Below are 16,524 nucleotides of genomic sequence, written 5' to 3' on the forward strand. Positions count from 1 at the left end.
GGTGGGCTCGGGCGGGACCCCAGCGCGGTGGGAGCGAGCGCAGTGGGTGCAGGTCCTTGAGTGGCCCCGGGGAGCGGCGTCCCTCGTGAGCTGGGAAGCACATTTTATTGTGGGACGCCACCTCTAAGGACGAAAAGGCACATGGTCTCTCCCCGCCCGAGGTGGTGGGCTTCAGACAGGCTCTGGCCAGGTCTGTGCCCGGCTTAGAGTCACAGGGAGCTGCTAGTTTGCTGTTTTACAAAATACAGCACCAAGGACCGGGTGGCCAGAGCCGGTGCCCTCACCCGCGGGCTGGAACCACCGTGAAGTGGCTGGGGTGCTTTGGAGCACTTATCCCGCTCAGCACCTGAGGACCACCTCCCCCGAAGACCCCAGACGCCAAATTCACTTTGGCTTGTCTCCTGGGTCCGCCCAGCCCAGACAGTTTCCTGCCTCTAGGATTTTGCCGTTGTCCAGCTCAATATGCAGTCGTGGGACTATGGCTGTAGTTTGGCATTAAAATTGGGCAGGGGATGAGGCGGAAAGGGTTTGCAAATACACATTTTCATGCAGCTTGTGATTGAACGTGAATGGGAATAAAAGTGAAAGGGTGCACTTTGGAAAAGAAATATAAAACCCTAGCTTTCCACTTAATCAGATGTTCGTGGGATCTTGGTAAAAGTATGAGCCCCAAACAATCACTCTTTCATCAGGTAGAAATTAATCATCTCTACTGGGTGTGTGTGTAAGATTTAAGATGAATCAGACTGCCTTGACCTTGGGAGAGCTTATTAGGAAACGCCAGAGAGAGGTGTAGAAATAGGCTGATGAACGCATACTGAAAAGCCAGTTCTTTGCTTGTCAGATGGTGGCTGTTTTTTAAATGTCCATTTTAGTGTGGTTTTTCTGTGACCTCGTTTAAAACTCTGGCAGTGGGCCAGCCCTCTGGAGCTGGTTTTTACCCCTTCAACTAATTAGTTCCTAGGGGCCTGGGAAGAGAGACTCTTGAATCACCATCAGGGAAGGGTTCTTGAAAGAAGGAAGGTGGGAATGTGGCTGAGGGTGTTGGTGTTCTGAGGAGCAGCGTGGGACACCATAGATCGCAGGAGCAGGGTAGAGGTGAAGAGCCGCCTGCTGGACTGAGAGTCCTTGGAGAAGGGAAGAGTAAACTTTGAGAACAGGATGTGAGGAAGCCAGAGACAGGCTGATCAGAGGAGTAAGTAGAGGCACACCTGAAGTTGCTAAGGCACTGGTTACAGGGTCTATTACTTAAGGCCGGGAGCCTCCTGGGCGGGTCTGGGTTCAGATGACTTTGAGATGCTGCTGGGAAGAAGGGAGGGGAAAGTCTGGACTGCGTCCAACTGAGTAGGTTTGTGATCATCCCAGGCCCACTGTCCCCCTCCCCCCCCAGCCCCCACCCTCAGTTCCAAAACCCAATAAGCGCTGAAGACCAGAAGGTTTGTGTTTTGTTTTGTTTTTATAAGTTTGTGGCAGAATTTTGGCAGTGAGACTTGCCCTGACCAAGGCGGGGGGAGCTATTTTTGGTCTTCATTTATCCCTCTTAGTGTGAATATTCATATGTTTTCTTGTTGGTGTCTTTGATTAAGGGCTGCTACTCTGGGTTGTACCAGAATATACAGTGTATGCGTCTTACTACGTTTCTAATGTCCAAAAATGCTGAATTCTGAAACATGGCCCCAGGGGTTTTCAGAGAGAAATTGTGAACCTGTAGGAGCTGTTCTTGGTAAATGGTAGCAAATGGGAATTGGGGGTCATCATGGGTCGGGGGTAGGGCGTCAGCCAGCGGCTGCCCTGGGCCATGGGCTGGGTATACCCATGGGAGAGTGGTAGTGGGCGTTTCACACTGGTTTGTGCTAGTTCATGTTCTGCATTGTGTCCGTGGGTTCAGGGATGGGTCTCCCGTGGAAAGGCGGGACTGGGGGCCGCACCCATGCAGAGCAGAGCTGGGTCGGTCAGAGGAAGTGGATTTGGCAAGCTCCACCTCAACTGGAAGACAAAAGCAGGATCTTAGTGGGAGCCTGGGCTTCTTCAGCAAGTGGGCACCGGCCCTGGAGCTGTAGGAGAGGGTCCAATGCGGACAGTGGAGAAACTGTGCATTTCCTCAGCTTTTGTAACTTCCCTGTGTTTGCCACGGCTTGTGTCACCCTGCTGTCTTTCCACATACTGATTAGCATGCAGCCCTTCTAAATGACCAGCACCATCCCAAGAAAGAGCTGTTAGGGGAGAGCGTGGACACACAGTCTCCCAAGGCCCATCTCATTATAGGTACCTGGTCCAGGGTCCCCAAGTCTGGGAGAGTGGAGTCTTGACCAACGTGGGGATGAAGTTGGCACGAGGCAGGCTGGCCCTGCTCTAGCTCAGTCTGAGATGGTGGAGCGTGGAATCATATGGTGTGTTTTAGGCATGTCATTTCCCTGGGCAGGTAAGATATAAATATAGTAAAGTAGGTCTTTTCTAGTAGTATTGAGAGTGTCCTACTGGGGCAAAGATGGAGACTAAATTTCCCTTTTTCTTTAAGAGTCAGTTTCTGTTCAGCCTGAACTAATATCACACAGCGGAAGCCTCCTTAGCAAATTTCAAAAAAACCCTGCAGTCTCAACTGCCACTTATGCTGAGCACAGGAAACCAAGTTATTTATAGTTGTAAAATGGTGTTTCAGCGAAGTTGATTGGAGTGTTACCTGATTAGAGCGAGATTCTTATCCAATCCCTACAGAATTGAGAGACTAAATGTTGGTGCAGTGTGTTTGCTCCTCAAAAGGCAATGTCCAAGAGGAACTTATCCCCGAAAAACCAGGCTCTGTGACTCAGCAAAGGAATTGTTTATGACTGGTTACTCATATGCCAGTGCTTCCAAAATATCTGCTCATATTTAAAGGAGTGATCTTGAAGCCCTGGAGGCTGTAATGTTTAGATTACTAACCTCTTCACCAATCAGTAAGTCCATTAATCTCACTACATGTTAGACATGGGAAAGGAGAAGAGGATTTTTATTACCTTACTGTTTTTACTGGAGGCCACCCAAATCCACCCAAATTTGAGTTTTGTTTTTTTTTTTTTTTTAAATAAGCTTGTTTTCATGGAATGGACTTACTAGAACTTTTATTATTCAGACTACCTAGATACAATTAAGTAAATTCATTTCTTTCTCCCAAATTAAATATTTTGACTACATGCAAGATTTAATCATTCAAAAGTGCCATGTATTTGATTATAGACCACTACTATAATCCCCCTGCCCCAGGCCAGATTCCAAAACAATAAACCAGAACACACACACACACACACACACACACACACCCGGCAATGATATGTATTCTGAGACTCATTCATTCATTTTGGAAAGGGCCAGTGTTTCGAGTGGTTTCTCCTTGGTATTGTAACTTTACAACTTTAAAACTAGATAAGTAGTTTTCCCTTGAATCTGAAGTGTAACTACTTTGTAATAGAGAAGTAATTTATCTTAAATCACTATAATGAAGATTTACTCTTAATTTTAACCAAAATGTTTCATTAACATGTTTGTGTAATGAAGATGATCAAAGTGACACCCCTTGTGATCCTTCTGTCTTTTACCGTATGTGGTAAGTGGCCGTGTGATTTTCCTAGGGAAAGGAGTGGGCTTTCCTTGTGGGTTGGGAACCTCTGTCCCCTTCCTCTGAAGTTTCCCCAGTTTTTCCTGCTGCTCTACTAAGTGGGTGCCTTAGCATGCTTGCCTTCTCATTGTGCTGCTAAACGTCTCTGGACTGGATTTATACTGAGGTCAGTAGCTGTGAAAGAAGACATTAAGGAGTGAAAGTAGCTAATATTTACCAAACCGCTGCCGCGCCCCCCTGGTGTTTTATGCGAAGGTCTTCTCTAACCCTTGAGGTAACCTTGTGGGGAGCAGATAGTTTTCTCTCAGTTTTTCAGATAAAGAGGAAACTGAGGCTGAGAAATGTCAGGGACTTTCCAAGCCCTCACAGCTAGTCAGCAGTGGAGCCGGTTCAGACCCAGGCCTGCTGACTCGGAACTGGTACTGACAACTGTCACCGCTGTGTACAATGCTGCAGGCAGGGGCTGGCAGGTAGTAAATGTGCCAGGTATATCTGTGGCTGCCACGGCTACTGCTGCTGCTTTTGTCGCTGTTGTCAGCTTTTCTTTGCAGCCCTGCTGTCTCATACCCCAGTACTGGGGCTGAAGGATTTCTTTTTACCAAAACTGCCTCTTAGGACAGAAGTCCTTGTCCTGAATGCATACTGAGAAGTCTTCATTCTATCAAACTTTTCTATTCTTTGCCTGGTAATGTCCAGACAGAAGAGAGCATTCAAAGAACTTACTTTCTTTCTTTTTTTTTTTTTTTTGAGACAGAGTCTCGCTTGGTCACCCAGGCTAGAGTGCAGTGGCATGATCTCAGCTCACTGCAACCTCCGTCTCCCAGGTTCAACCGATTCTCCTGCTTGCTTCAGACCTCCCAAGTAGCTGGGACTACAAGTGCCTGCCACCTCACCTGGCTAATTTTTGTATTTTTAGTAGAGGTGGGGTTTCACCACGTTGGCCAGGGTGGTCTCAAACTCCTGACCTCAAGTGATCCTCCCGTCTTGGCCTCCCAAAGTGCTGGGATGAGCCACCACGCCTGTAGTGAGCCACCACGCCCAACCCAATGAACTTTACTTTTCTACATAAGGAAAATAATGGTAGAAATGAAATAGCTGTGAAACTTGTTTTGCTATTTTTGTACCATGCTAAAATGTTAACTACTACTTATGTCAGCATACACCTGAGAGCCGCTGTGATTTAAGCCTTTTTATTTTTCTGGGTGTGATGTAACTCCTCCCCTACCTCATCCAGGTAGACAGGTTCATGGAGAATAAAGATGACAGCTGATGTTTCTTTTACAGCTGGTTCCAGGGAATATCCGCTGAATATAGGAAAGATCGTCAGTCGCTGTGTGCTGCCCCAAGTGGGAGAACCCTGGTACTGATGGAGCTTTCAGCCTTCTCAGAGGAAACAATTTCAATGTTTTTGTGAAACCCTAAAGGTCTGGGGTTTGTCGGACTATCTTGAGCAGAGCAGGCAAAGGTGAAGGGAGTGGATCCCAGATGCGCTGCCTGGAGGGAAACCTGTCACCTGGAGAGGAAACGGCACAGGGGAGGCCCAGCCACCCTCGCCTCTCAGTCCCGCACATCTCTGTTAGTGGTAGTCATGGTTCTTCTTGTATTTCCAGCATGTTGAGGCAATTGAAGGAAATATGAAGATTCATTCATCTCAGGAAAAGCAAAAAATGTATTAACAGCAAGAGTAGAAGTTCACTTGCAGGGAAGATACTGTGGAGCGTATTTATTTCTCAGTGCCAGTGTGGGTAGCTGCTAAGCCCAAGATTGTGTTGTGAGGTTTGAATAGGTCAGTGTGTAAGTCATCAATAAAGTAACATCAATCATTTTGTTCCTGATTAATATGTTTGCTATTTTAGTATGCGAAGTACTTTAAAGAAGCTTATTATTCTGAAAAGCAAAGCCTGGAGATTTCCAGTAGCAAAACAGAGAAAGTCTGTGGGCAATCTCAGTGTACAAATAATTCACCGCTGGCATAAACACAAAGAATTTCAGAGGGGAAGGAAGCTCTTAAAGATTATGTCCCCTCCTACTTCTTTAATGAGGGCTCATGTTCAAAAACCAAGTAATTTATCCAGGCTCACATAACTGTAGGTGATAGAGCCCAAGCTGGAGGCTGTGGCTGGGTCTTCAGACTCCTTTCTTGACAGTCCCCACCTGCATAAACTCAGACCGAGAACAGTGCAGCCACAGCTGAGAGAGGCAGGTGGCACCCAGCATTTCTTGGACTTGTCTGCCAGGTCCCCTGAGTGCAGAGGACAGTATGCTGGCTCCTGAGGCCTGTGGGCCCCAGAGAAGCTAAAGCCTTCTTTGAAGGCTGCCATTTTACCGTAAACTTTCGTGATAATTTCACAGTCTACTCCATAATTTGTCTGAGTTAATTTTGAAGGAAACATGGAGTTAAGTAATCAGTTAAGCTTTGATCTCTAACTTTATGCTGTCCAAATCTTCATGATGGCCTGAGCACCAGGCACCCAGACCTGTGCTCTGAATCGTGCCGGGGCTGCTTCATAGAGCGTGATGGAGAGATGACAGATCCACACTGGAGTTCTGAAGCTGTGGTTCTCAACCCTGTATTTCTACAAGTTCCTTAACTTCCTTACTAACCTGAAATGAAATGCATAGGTGATAAAATCAACCAGTGCACATAATTTCAAGTCAATATAACATTTCCATAAAAAATAAAATAGCTTATAGTAACATAATAAGAATTTTGATATAGAAATACTCAAGACCAGGTACACCAGCAGTTGAATGCAGTGGTGAGATCTGCACACACCTGTGCCTGGTGTCACAGGGAGGCCAACACAAGTGTGTTGCACTGAGACCCACACACCACCCCTCATGTTGCTGTCTATGATGTGACATTGTGAAAAGTTGACTAACTCTCAGGAAAGTTCTGAACGAAGCCAAGTATCATCTTCCCTCAATTTCCATGTCGATTGCATTCCTGGAATATTTCATGTATATTTGAACTGTGTAAAACATATTTTGAGTTTATATGTAAGTTGCAATAAGTTTGTAAATCCAAAAATTAAAAAAGTGGTTTTTCTTTTTTTTTTTTTTTTTTTTTTTTGAGATGGAGTTTCGTTCTGTCGCCCAGGCTGGAGTGCAATGGTGCAATCTTAGCTCACTGCAACCTCTGCCTCCCAGGTTCAAGTGATTCTCCTGCCTCAGCCTCCTGAGTAGCTGGGATTATAGGCATGTGCCACCACGCCCAGCTAATTTTGTATTTTTAGTAGAGACGGGGTTTCACCATGTTAGTGAGACTGGTCTTGAACTCCTGACCTCAGATGATCCGCCTGCCTCGGCCTCCCAAAGTGCTGGGATTACAGGCGTGAGCCACCATGCCCGGCCAAAACAGCGGTTTTTCTATCTTCCTGAGCAGTTGAGGGAAAAGTTCTTCCCATTGCAGGCGTGTCTGAATGCGGGATGGTTGGCCGACTTGGCCCTGCCCCCCTGCCCCAATACCCTTCGCTTCTTCCCAATCTTTCTGACATCCCAATCCCCCCAACATTTCCAAAATGTCCTCTAAGTCAACACTCCTGCCACTGCCAGCTGCCACCCCAGAGTGCCCTGTGCCCGGTAACGATCGTTCTCACAGTCATGGCCGTAGGGAAGGCTCCCTTGTGGTTACTGGGGCACTTGGTGAGATTGCCTACATGAGCATTTCTTTTAGAACTGAGATACAATGCACATGGCCTCTGGGGGACATGGGGTGATGGGTACGCGGAGTTGAGGCGAGCCTCCCTTGCGTTTAGGAGGCACTAGCCTTGTGCTGTCCGTTCTTGTCCGTGTCTGTGCAGGAGGACATCACCTGGCCCACTTGGTTGCTGTGAATAGCAAACTATTTTTAGAGGCTGCTGCATCTGAGGGTTGGGGGTTTATAGAGAAAACAAAAGTTGGTGGCTGTGGCTACTTCCTATAGCAACGTGGCTCAGGAAAGGGATCCCGTGTCATAGCCTGGGTACACCACGGCCCCTCCAGGAGCTTGATTCCTTCTTAGCTCAGGGGAAGAATCGCACAAGGACAGAGGTCCCTGCTTGTCTGTGAACAAACTGGCCTTTGTGGCTACTTCAGCCTTCGGCTGCATCATATTCCTGTTACATTCACGTGAGTGAACTCAATTGCATCCTTAACACTTTTCCAAAAAGGTTATAAACTAGACTGGTGACATATCATGGGGCCTGGAAAAATAATGCTGCTGCTTTTTCACTTCTCTGCTTGATGCTAAAACCTGGAGGCTAAAATGAATGTGTGTAATTAATTGGAGAACTTCCTCCTGTTTGTGGAGTGCTTTACCGCTGGCAAACGGCGTCTCTCCCTGAACAGCCCTGTGGGGCGTCATTTCCATCTGCCATCTGAGGAGAGCTGCTGTTCATGGCCCAGTCCTCTGTCCATTGGCCCACTGGGTGTCCCTAATGTGCGCTAACAGGCTCCTGGCAAACGGCGGGCATGGCAGCCACGAATCTGCACATGATCCGTGTGCCCTAGGTCTCCCCGGGCTCTGCGGGGGGAGGTGGGAGCCGGCCTCTGGTTCACATGCGGTGCTTTCCAGGCTGCAGGGCTTTCTCAGCCTGGGTGGAAGGAGTGACGTCAGAGCATTTCGCAGGAACTGCCTGCCCTAAAGCTGTGGCTCATAAACCCCTTCCAGCTTCTGTGTAGAATTCTGGAGCCCCAGGGTATCACCAGAGGGTTTAAAAGCGGAGGAACGTTTCCTGTGACCGCAGGGTGAGAGGCCCTGGGATCTGTAATTCCACACTAGGCTGGAATCCCAGAAAAGCTTCAATGCTCGGGAAATGTACGAGCTTCGCCAGGATCCCCTGAAGGAGTGTGGGGCTTTTTAAGCAAACTGCCCAGCAAGCCTCCTGCAGCACCTGCTGTCCCTCTGCCCGCAGTCAGGGCCCCGGCCCACCAGTGTTGGTTGTGTTTCTGTTCTTTGAAGAGACCGCGTGATGATCTGGTAGGAGCCGGAAGAAGGATACAAATGCCATTAGAGCTGATAGAGTCCAGACGCCACTGGAATTGGAGTTCAGGGTGTTGGGCTGTCCCCACCCTTAGGCAGTACCCCCACTGCCTGCAACACCTCCAGCGCAGGCTGAGGCCACCTGAGGATGGAAGCACGTGTGGGCTAGGCCAGGAGGGCATGCGGGAGGGCTCTCCACTCTGCACTCTGCTGGGGCTTTCTCCTTGCGTCCTGGTCAATAACTTCTTCTCTCTCTGGTTCTCCTTGGCCTCAGCTCCCTGAGGAGCTGAGCCAGGCTGTCCCTGAGTTCCCTAATCCGGAAGAAGGGACGGCCATTATCTTTGAGTGACTGTCTTCTTGCAGCTGGGAATCTCTGGGGCTCTGAGCAGGAGGCCCGTGGGGGGCCCTGGAAGAACAGGCGTGAGTTGAACTATTTACCTCACTGCCCTGTGTGCCGTGCCCCAGCAGAAGCCGTTTCTGCTGTGTGGTTCTGTCTAGGACTAGAGCCCCTCAGGGCCCTCTGCATGCTGTGGGATCCCTTTGCAAAGCACTTCCTAACATGTGCTTTTATCTGTGGCTCGGGCTGGGGATGGTGACACGCAGTCTTCCGCAGGCCTCTCCAGCCTGGCTCCCGAGATGCCACGCACGGTCTGTGCAGCCCAGAGAAGACCCTGCAGGGGGAGAAGGGTCACTTTGGTTGCCTGTCTCCCCATCTGGCCTGTGGGCCGGGCGCCTGGCAGATGGGGCTCCCATGGAGGTGCCCCCACAGACTTGGACTCCACAGCAGGCTGTGGCGCTGGCATCGAGGATGTGGCTGGAAGAACCTAGCTGTCTTTTTAGCCATTTGTTTCGGAGGCCCTGGGGGTCATACTTGTGCTTCCTTGTGTATTTTTAGATCTCTTATCACCATACACACCACCTCCATATTAGAGGGCTGTCATATTCACATATGGTGAAATAAGACACAAAAGTACAATTCTGGAGTCGAGGTTCGGCTTTCTAGGATTAGGACAAGGAGGCAACTTTGATAGTAAATGGAATCTTTTTTTCCCAGCCACCCCCGCCCTCAAAGACTATCTTGCTCTAAGACCCAGTTCCTGTAAAACTGTCTGTGGGGTCCCTGGCCAGGGTGGGTGGGATCCCGGGGAAAGGGCCGGGCTGTGTGCTCCGAACAGGAATGCTTCTGGACCAACCGTTGTGGGCGTTCCTGAGAAGCCAGGGAGCCTGGATCTTGTCAGAGGAGCTCGAGTCAGCTCCTCCCTCTGCTCCGTCCTAACCCCACAGGCAGCAGCAGGAGCTGAGAGAGGACACGGTGGGGGCAGCGCTGCAAAACCCAGCAGCAGGGCCACCTTCCAGCAGCAGAAAGCATGAGTTTTGGTTTTGGGGTTCTTTCATTTCCTTCCTTCCTTTCTTTCTTTTTTAAATTTTTGCTCTTTGTTATGAAACGTTGCAACCAGACCGAGCTGTGCATGGCCTGCTGCAAGCAGGCGCCGTTATCTTGAATGACCCCACATGCTGGGCAAGGAGGGGGCGGGGGAGGGGCTTGTGGGAACCCAGAACTGGGGTGGGACTGAGCCAACAGTTTAAAGAGCCTTGTACCCCCTTACCCAGCCTCAACAATTGTTCGCTTCCAGCCATTTACACCCCACCCAGGTTTTTTGAAGACAAGTCAGAGGGAGATAATTTCACTGTACTCCTCAGTGTTTTAGTATCCCAGCAGAGATTGCATGGGCAGAGAAGGGAGGTTTCAGAGTGTAGGACCCCAGGAACAGACGAGTGTTCGCTCTTTCCCTGTTGGCTCCTGTGGGGTGGGGACAGACCAGCCCCCATGGACACTAGTGAGGACCATGACAAGAAGCTGCTGTTCTAATCTCATCAGTGGAGGATCCAGCAAGCCCGGATCGGGGTGAAAGAATGACTCAACCTGCAGGCCATTTGGGGTATGCGCAGTCTGGTCTCCTGAGTTCTCTGAAGCCCTGTGCAGTTTTTGCTTTGTATCCCAAACTCCACGGGCCTGGACTCTGCCACTGGGCTTGATCTGCAGCCCAGCCCGTTCCTGTCCCCATGCTGGAAGCAGCCTCTCAACTCGCTTCCTGGGTTTCCTGTTGCTCTCCCCACCCCATACCTGCTCCCCACGTTTCTATCGGAGCCCTGTTTCTAAAACAAAAGTCAGATTCCGCTGTGTTCTTAAAACCCTTCAGTGGTTCTGAATTCTTTCAAGACAAGGTTCCAGATATGGAGGCTGAGGGTGTGGGTCTGCACCCCAGGTGTCTGCACTCCTCGTCACCAGCCCCTGGTCGCAGCCACCCGGCTCTGCTTGTCCTGTTTCAGGGTCCAGCTTAGGGCTCCTGTCCTGCGGACACCTTCTGCAGCCCCCCAGCGTTGGGTCAAGTTCTCCACAGCAGCCCCGGCCCGTTTCTTCCCCCATGTGGTCCTCATCACATGTACATTGTCACCAGGTGCTTTGCCTGTTTCCCGGGAGACTGGACACCTAAACCGCGTTTTGGAAATCCCTCCCACCATCTCAAGCGGTGCTGAGACACCACGCTGCATTCACAGCACAGTGCGTTCCTGTGACCTCCGCGGGCCATGGTTAGCCCACAGGCTACTCACAGAAAGTGACAGGCCGTGTTCCGAAACTCTTCAAGCAGTCTGACGTGGCTGTGGCCCTTCATGAGATTTTATATTTTACGAAAGTGTCCGTCAATAAAGGATTCGTCCTGCACCACCGGGGCACTGGCGCAAGGTGCCCTGATCCCTGAGAACCCGCGTCTGCACAGTCAGCACTCTCCCCACTGTCTGTCATCTGCTGTGCCCTGTCAGGCTGCTGTGCCTTTCTTCGCAGTGTCTCTGTTTGGGGAAGAATTTTGTCAAAACTCTGCAGATTTTCTTTTCTTTCTTTCTTTTTTTTTTTTTTCAAGACAGAATCTTGCTCTGTCTCCCAGGCTGGAGTGCAGTGGCGCGATCTTGGCTCACCACAACCTCCACCTCCTAGGTTCATGCAATTCTTCTGCCTCAGCCTCCCAAGTAGCTGGGATTACAGGCACCCACCACCACACCCAGCTAATTTTTTGTACTTTTAGTAGATTTTTAGTAGAGACAGGGTTTCACCGTGTTGACCAGGCTGGTCTCAATCTCCCAACCTCAGGTGATTCGCCTGCCTCGGCCCCCGCAAAGTGCTGGGATTACAGGTGTGAGCCACCACGCCTGGCCAACTCTGCAGATTTTCTTTCAGGCATCTTAAGCGAGTGGCAAGAGTTATTCTGTGGCTAAGTGTGTAGTTTTGTGTTCGTGAAGATGGTCATGCATGGGTTTTGTGCCAGTTTAAATGCTGGCTCATATATTTGTTGGTGTTTAGTCAGGCAGATTCCAAGAATTGCCCGTAAACTAAATTGCCACTTCCGGTATTGCCAGCGCTTTGTTTTCCACATATGAGTCATGTGAGGATCGTAAGGGATGGAGATGTTCTAGAAGGCGGGGGTTGCAAGGATTTGGAATTGTATTCAGTGACAAATGGACTTCTTTCTGAATTCTCATGTAAGGTGGAGATCGCCATAGTTGACCTGTCCTGGAGGTGGGCACGTGTCCTCCTGAGGAATTGATGCCGTAACATGGTTCATCCATGGGGTTCCTTTGTCAGCCCAAGCCCATGTGCCTCCCAGCAAAGGTCACTGTTTTTTAGTCTTTAAGTGTCATTATCCCCAAGTGAGGGACGGGGGTAGACCTGTTAGGCCGAAGGCGGGCCATGATGGGAACCTTTTCCTTGGTGGAGGGCGGGCCCCCAAGAGCAGCTGGGTCTGACAGGACATTGTTTTGGAGTCTTGCGAGTCTGGAGGGGGGACGCCTGACAGGGAGCCCCCAGGTGGAGTACTGCATGCTCAGGCAGGCGAGCTCTGCAAGGACCTTTGGCCAGACCCAAGCAGAGCTAAGCTGGATTAGGGTGGGGAGCTGGGCAGGCAGGCAGGGAAGTGGGTGGGCATGCAGGTGCCTGGGACCCCACTCAGCTCACAGAGATACTTTCCCGGTGAGAGCAGGAGTCACCTCAGGCCTCCTCTCCTTCTGTTATCTGCTAGTGTGTAATAAATATCCACAATTCAGCGGCTTAGGATAACACATAGTTATGATCTCACAGTTTCTGTGGTCAGGAGTCTGGGCACAATGGCCAAGCGCAGTGGCTCATGCTGGTAATCCCAGCAGTTTGGGAGGCTGAGGCAGGCGAATGGCATGAACCCAGGAGTTTGAGACCAGCCTGGGCAATGTGGCAAAACCCTGTCTCTATAAAAACTACAAAAATTAGCCGGGTGTGGTGGCACCTGCCCTGTAGTGCCAGCTACTCGGGAGGCTGAGATGGGAGAATCACTTGAACCTGGGAGGCGGAGGTTGCAGTGAGCTGTGATCACGCCACTCCAGCCTGGGTGACAGAGGGAGACCCTGTCTCAAAAAAAAAAAAAAAAAAAAAAAAAAAGAGCCTGGACTCAGCCCCACTGGGTCCTGTGTTCAGGTCTCACAAGGCTACAACCAAGGTGTTGACCACTCTGGGGTCTTTCTGGAGTTTGGGCCCCTCTTCTGAGCCACATTTTTGTTGGAAGAATTCAGTTCCTTGTGGTTGTAGGACTGAGGTCACTGTTCTGCTGGTGTCAGTCAGCCAGGGGCTGCTCTCAGCTCGTCGAGGTCCCTCCCACCGGGCAGCTTGCTTTCTCAAAGCCAGCAAGGACACTCTAACTTCTAGACCGTCTTTAAAAGGGCTCTCCTGATTAGGGCAGGCCCACAGGATAATCTCTCTTTTGAGCAAGGCAGTCAACTGATGAAGGATCTTAATTATTTTTTAATACTCTTTGCCACGTAATACAGCCTCATTACAGTGGTGTCATCCATGATGTCCATGGTCCCACACACTCAGTGGGAGAGGGGTATGCAAGGCAGGTACACTGGTGGTGAGAGTCTTGGGGACCAGCCCACAATTCCACGGTCCCACACAGTGGGAGAGGGCTACGCAGGGCGTGTACACCAGAGTCTTGGAGACCAACCCAGAATTCGGTCGACTGCCCTTGTCTCTCCCTCTGTTCCCTTCTGGTGCCCTTCTTTCCCCCAACTCTTTCCTCTTTCTTACATCTCACCCCTCTGCTCCCCTTCTTCTTTCTGTATGGCCTCCCTTCTCTTTTCCTAGCCCCTCCTCTCTGTTCCCCCAGCCCCCAGCCCCCAAGCTGGTGGGCTATGGCTGCTTTGAAACCTCATACCTGCTCTGAACTGACTTAGAAACTGAGCCAATGGCACAGAGCCACCTGCCTTACTAGGAAGGGCTGCCCTTGGTGTGGCCTCGGTCACTTTGCTGGCCCATTGGTAGGGCTGTAGGACGTCACTCTAATGCCTTTCCTTCTCTGTCTCCTTCCTCTTTGCTAGATCTTTGTATAGACCCAAGAGGCCTTTCTTTTGTTTAAGACAGGATCTCACTCTGCCACCCAGGCTGGAATGCAGTGGCATAATCACAGCTCACTACAACCTCAACTTCCCAGGCTCCAGTGATCCTCCCACCTCAGCCTCCCAAGTAGCTGGGACCACGGGTGTGTGCTACCACACCTGGCTAATTTTTGTATTGTTGGTAGAGACAGGGTTTTACCATGTTACCCAGGCTGGTCTCGAATTCTTGACCTCAAGAGATCCACCTGCCTGCCATGGCCTCCCAAAGTGCTAGGATTCCAGGCCTGAGCCACCATGCCTAGCCTGGCCCCAATAGGCCCTTCACACCATGTATTATGGTCTTGGAAATTGAAAATGGCAACAAGGTATCAAACTCTTGATGCAATTGTGATTTTTGACACCCCTTGATTTGAAAGACATGGGGTGGGTTGATAAAGGAGCCAAGCGAATAGAACAGATTCCTCATGAGGACACAAGCCAGGCAATCTCAAGACGACAGATCAAGTATGGCCAGTTTGCAACTTAGATTAAAATTGAGAAAGAAGATACATCTGTAATATAGTGTAAGTCTAGGATGGGAGAGATGGATGTCCCTGTCAGGACCACCCCCATGCCAGGAGCTTGCTAGCCACCTCGCAAGTCTCATTTTAATATTATCTAGGAGCCAGTTGTGGTGGTGCAAACCTGTAGTCCCAGCTACTCAGAAGGCTGAGGCAGGTTGCTAGAACCCAGGAGTTCCTGGCTTCAGTGAGCTGTGATCACACCTGTGAATACACACACACTGCACTTCAGCCTGGGCGACAGAACAAGACCCCATCCCCAAAGGAAAAAAAAAAAAGGAAGAAAAAAAGGAAAACATTATGCAAGACGTCTGAAAACTGTGTTTATAGAACCATTGGTGGAAGGATTACAGACGTATTCTCAAAAAAACTTAAGTAGAAAGAGGGTGGGGTTTATTTGATACCAGAAAACCTACGTTCAGTAACACTTATGCCGTCAGGCTTACTGGGTTGTTGTATCACATGAAACGGTGAATACGCATGTGGTTTGTAAAATGTTTTGTAAGTCATTTGTAGAAACAGTTCAGATGCCAAGCTCGATAGTATCATGTCCATTCCTGCTCAAGCATTTGAAACGTTCTCATGGAGCAGAATGTGGCAGAACAGCTACAAGTTGAAAAATACTTATATGGAGGCTAATTTTTTAGTGCAAGGAAGGACTACCAACAGCTAGAAGCATTCTGCTGTGATCTACATTGTGTTGGGAAAAGACGGACTCCTGGCACGGCTGTGTTGAAGCGGAAGCTGAGAGTGCGTGTGTGCTGAGAAGTGACTGGATGGGAGTTCGCTGGGATTACAGTCCCAGCTCCATGCCAGCCAGCCCTATGACCTCAGATGGGTCTGGCAGCTTCTCCAGGCCTCCACTTTCTGCTCTGTAAAGCGAGGGATTGAACTGGAAACCTGGAGTAGCATCCAGCTGTTAACACTCCGCTCCATGCGTCTGTCAGAGCTCCAGAGGGAGGCTGACTTGCCCAGCCCTGCCACTTACAGGCTGTGTGACCTCAGGCAAGTTACTTACCCTCTCTATGCCTTAGTTCCCTCATATTTAAACTGGGGATGGTAACAGTCTCTGCCTAATGAGGCTATTTCAGGGAGTACATGGCATCATATCCATAAAGCTCTTAGAATAGTTCCTGCCTAGCATGTGGTAAGGGCTTGATAAATGGTAGCAGTTCTTATAAGGACTATTTCTGTTGCTCGTGACCACCCTTTTACTCTATTAGTCTGGAATTTATTGCTGTATATCTGTTAAACTCTGAACAAGATTTTCTTTCCGCATCATCACTGCTGACCCTCCACTGGGAAGGTGCCCGCTGCTCTGTCCTCTAATAAGATATTCTGTCTGTTTCAGGCAGAGGCCCGGCTCGCTGCAAAACGGGCGGCCCGCGCGGAGGCTCGTGAGATCCGCATGAAGGAGCTGGAGCGGCAGCAGAAGGAGGTAACATCTGGGACTCCTCGTTGGGTCTTTTCACAGTGATTTGTGTTCTGGGCCCAGTGTGCAAGGGCAGGCACCTGTTGCTGCAGACGCACCTGACTGGCTCACGTTGCTCATGGTCGGAGTGCGTTTGTGCCTGACTTCTGCACAAGGTCAGGCCGGGAGTGCACATAGCACGGATATCAGGCATGCCTGCTCAGACCTGCTGGCTCCTGAGAGGGGCTTAGAAGCCTCTTGCCTGTGAAGATCGTCGTTTCCAGCTGCAAGGAGCCAAAATGTTCAGGGTCTGAGCTTTAAGTTCTAACTGTCGTACTAGAATCTGGATTCTCTGGATTAAAGTAGAAAAGAAGAATGGATTAATGAGTTTTTAAACTGGCCAGATTGTTTTGTTTAAAAATACGTCCCCCGTGGTCTGTACAGTGTCGGTCACACACGGGCTGCAGGTTTCAGGATATCTAGAGCTCCTGTGTGATAGAGAGACAGGAATGAACACATGGATGCAGCAGGCAGGGAAGAAATTCCTCCCTGGGAAAATGGCTAGCAATGTGTTGAC

The 16,524-nt window shown here is 49.8% G+C and overlaps 1 protein-coding gene across 1 annotated transcript in view; it reads left to right on the top strand.

The window, feature by feature from the left end:
- LRRFIP1 (leucine rich repeat (in FLII) interacting protein 1) overlaps positions 1-16,524 on the top strand; it is a 114,189-nt gene that overhangs the window by 9,293 nt on the left and 88,372 nt on the right. Inside the window, exon 2 of the mRNA XM_011980299.1 lies at positions 15,888-15,974. Within this exon, the coding sequence (XP_011835689.1) occupies positions 15,945-15,974 (30 nt within the window). The 5' untranslated portion in view covers positions 15,888-15,944. The remainder of the gene's footprint in view (positions 1-15,887; positions 15,975-16,524) is intronic.

Source organism: Mandrillus leucophaeus, unplaced genomic scaffold (genome assembly GCF_000951045.1).
Source record: "Mandrillus leucophaeus isolate KB7577 unplaced genomic scaffold, Mleu.le_1.0 Scaffold21, whole genome shotgun sequence".
NCBI lineage: Eukaryota > Metazoa > Chordata > Mammalia > Primates > Cercopithecidae > Mandrillus > Mandrillus leucophaeus.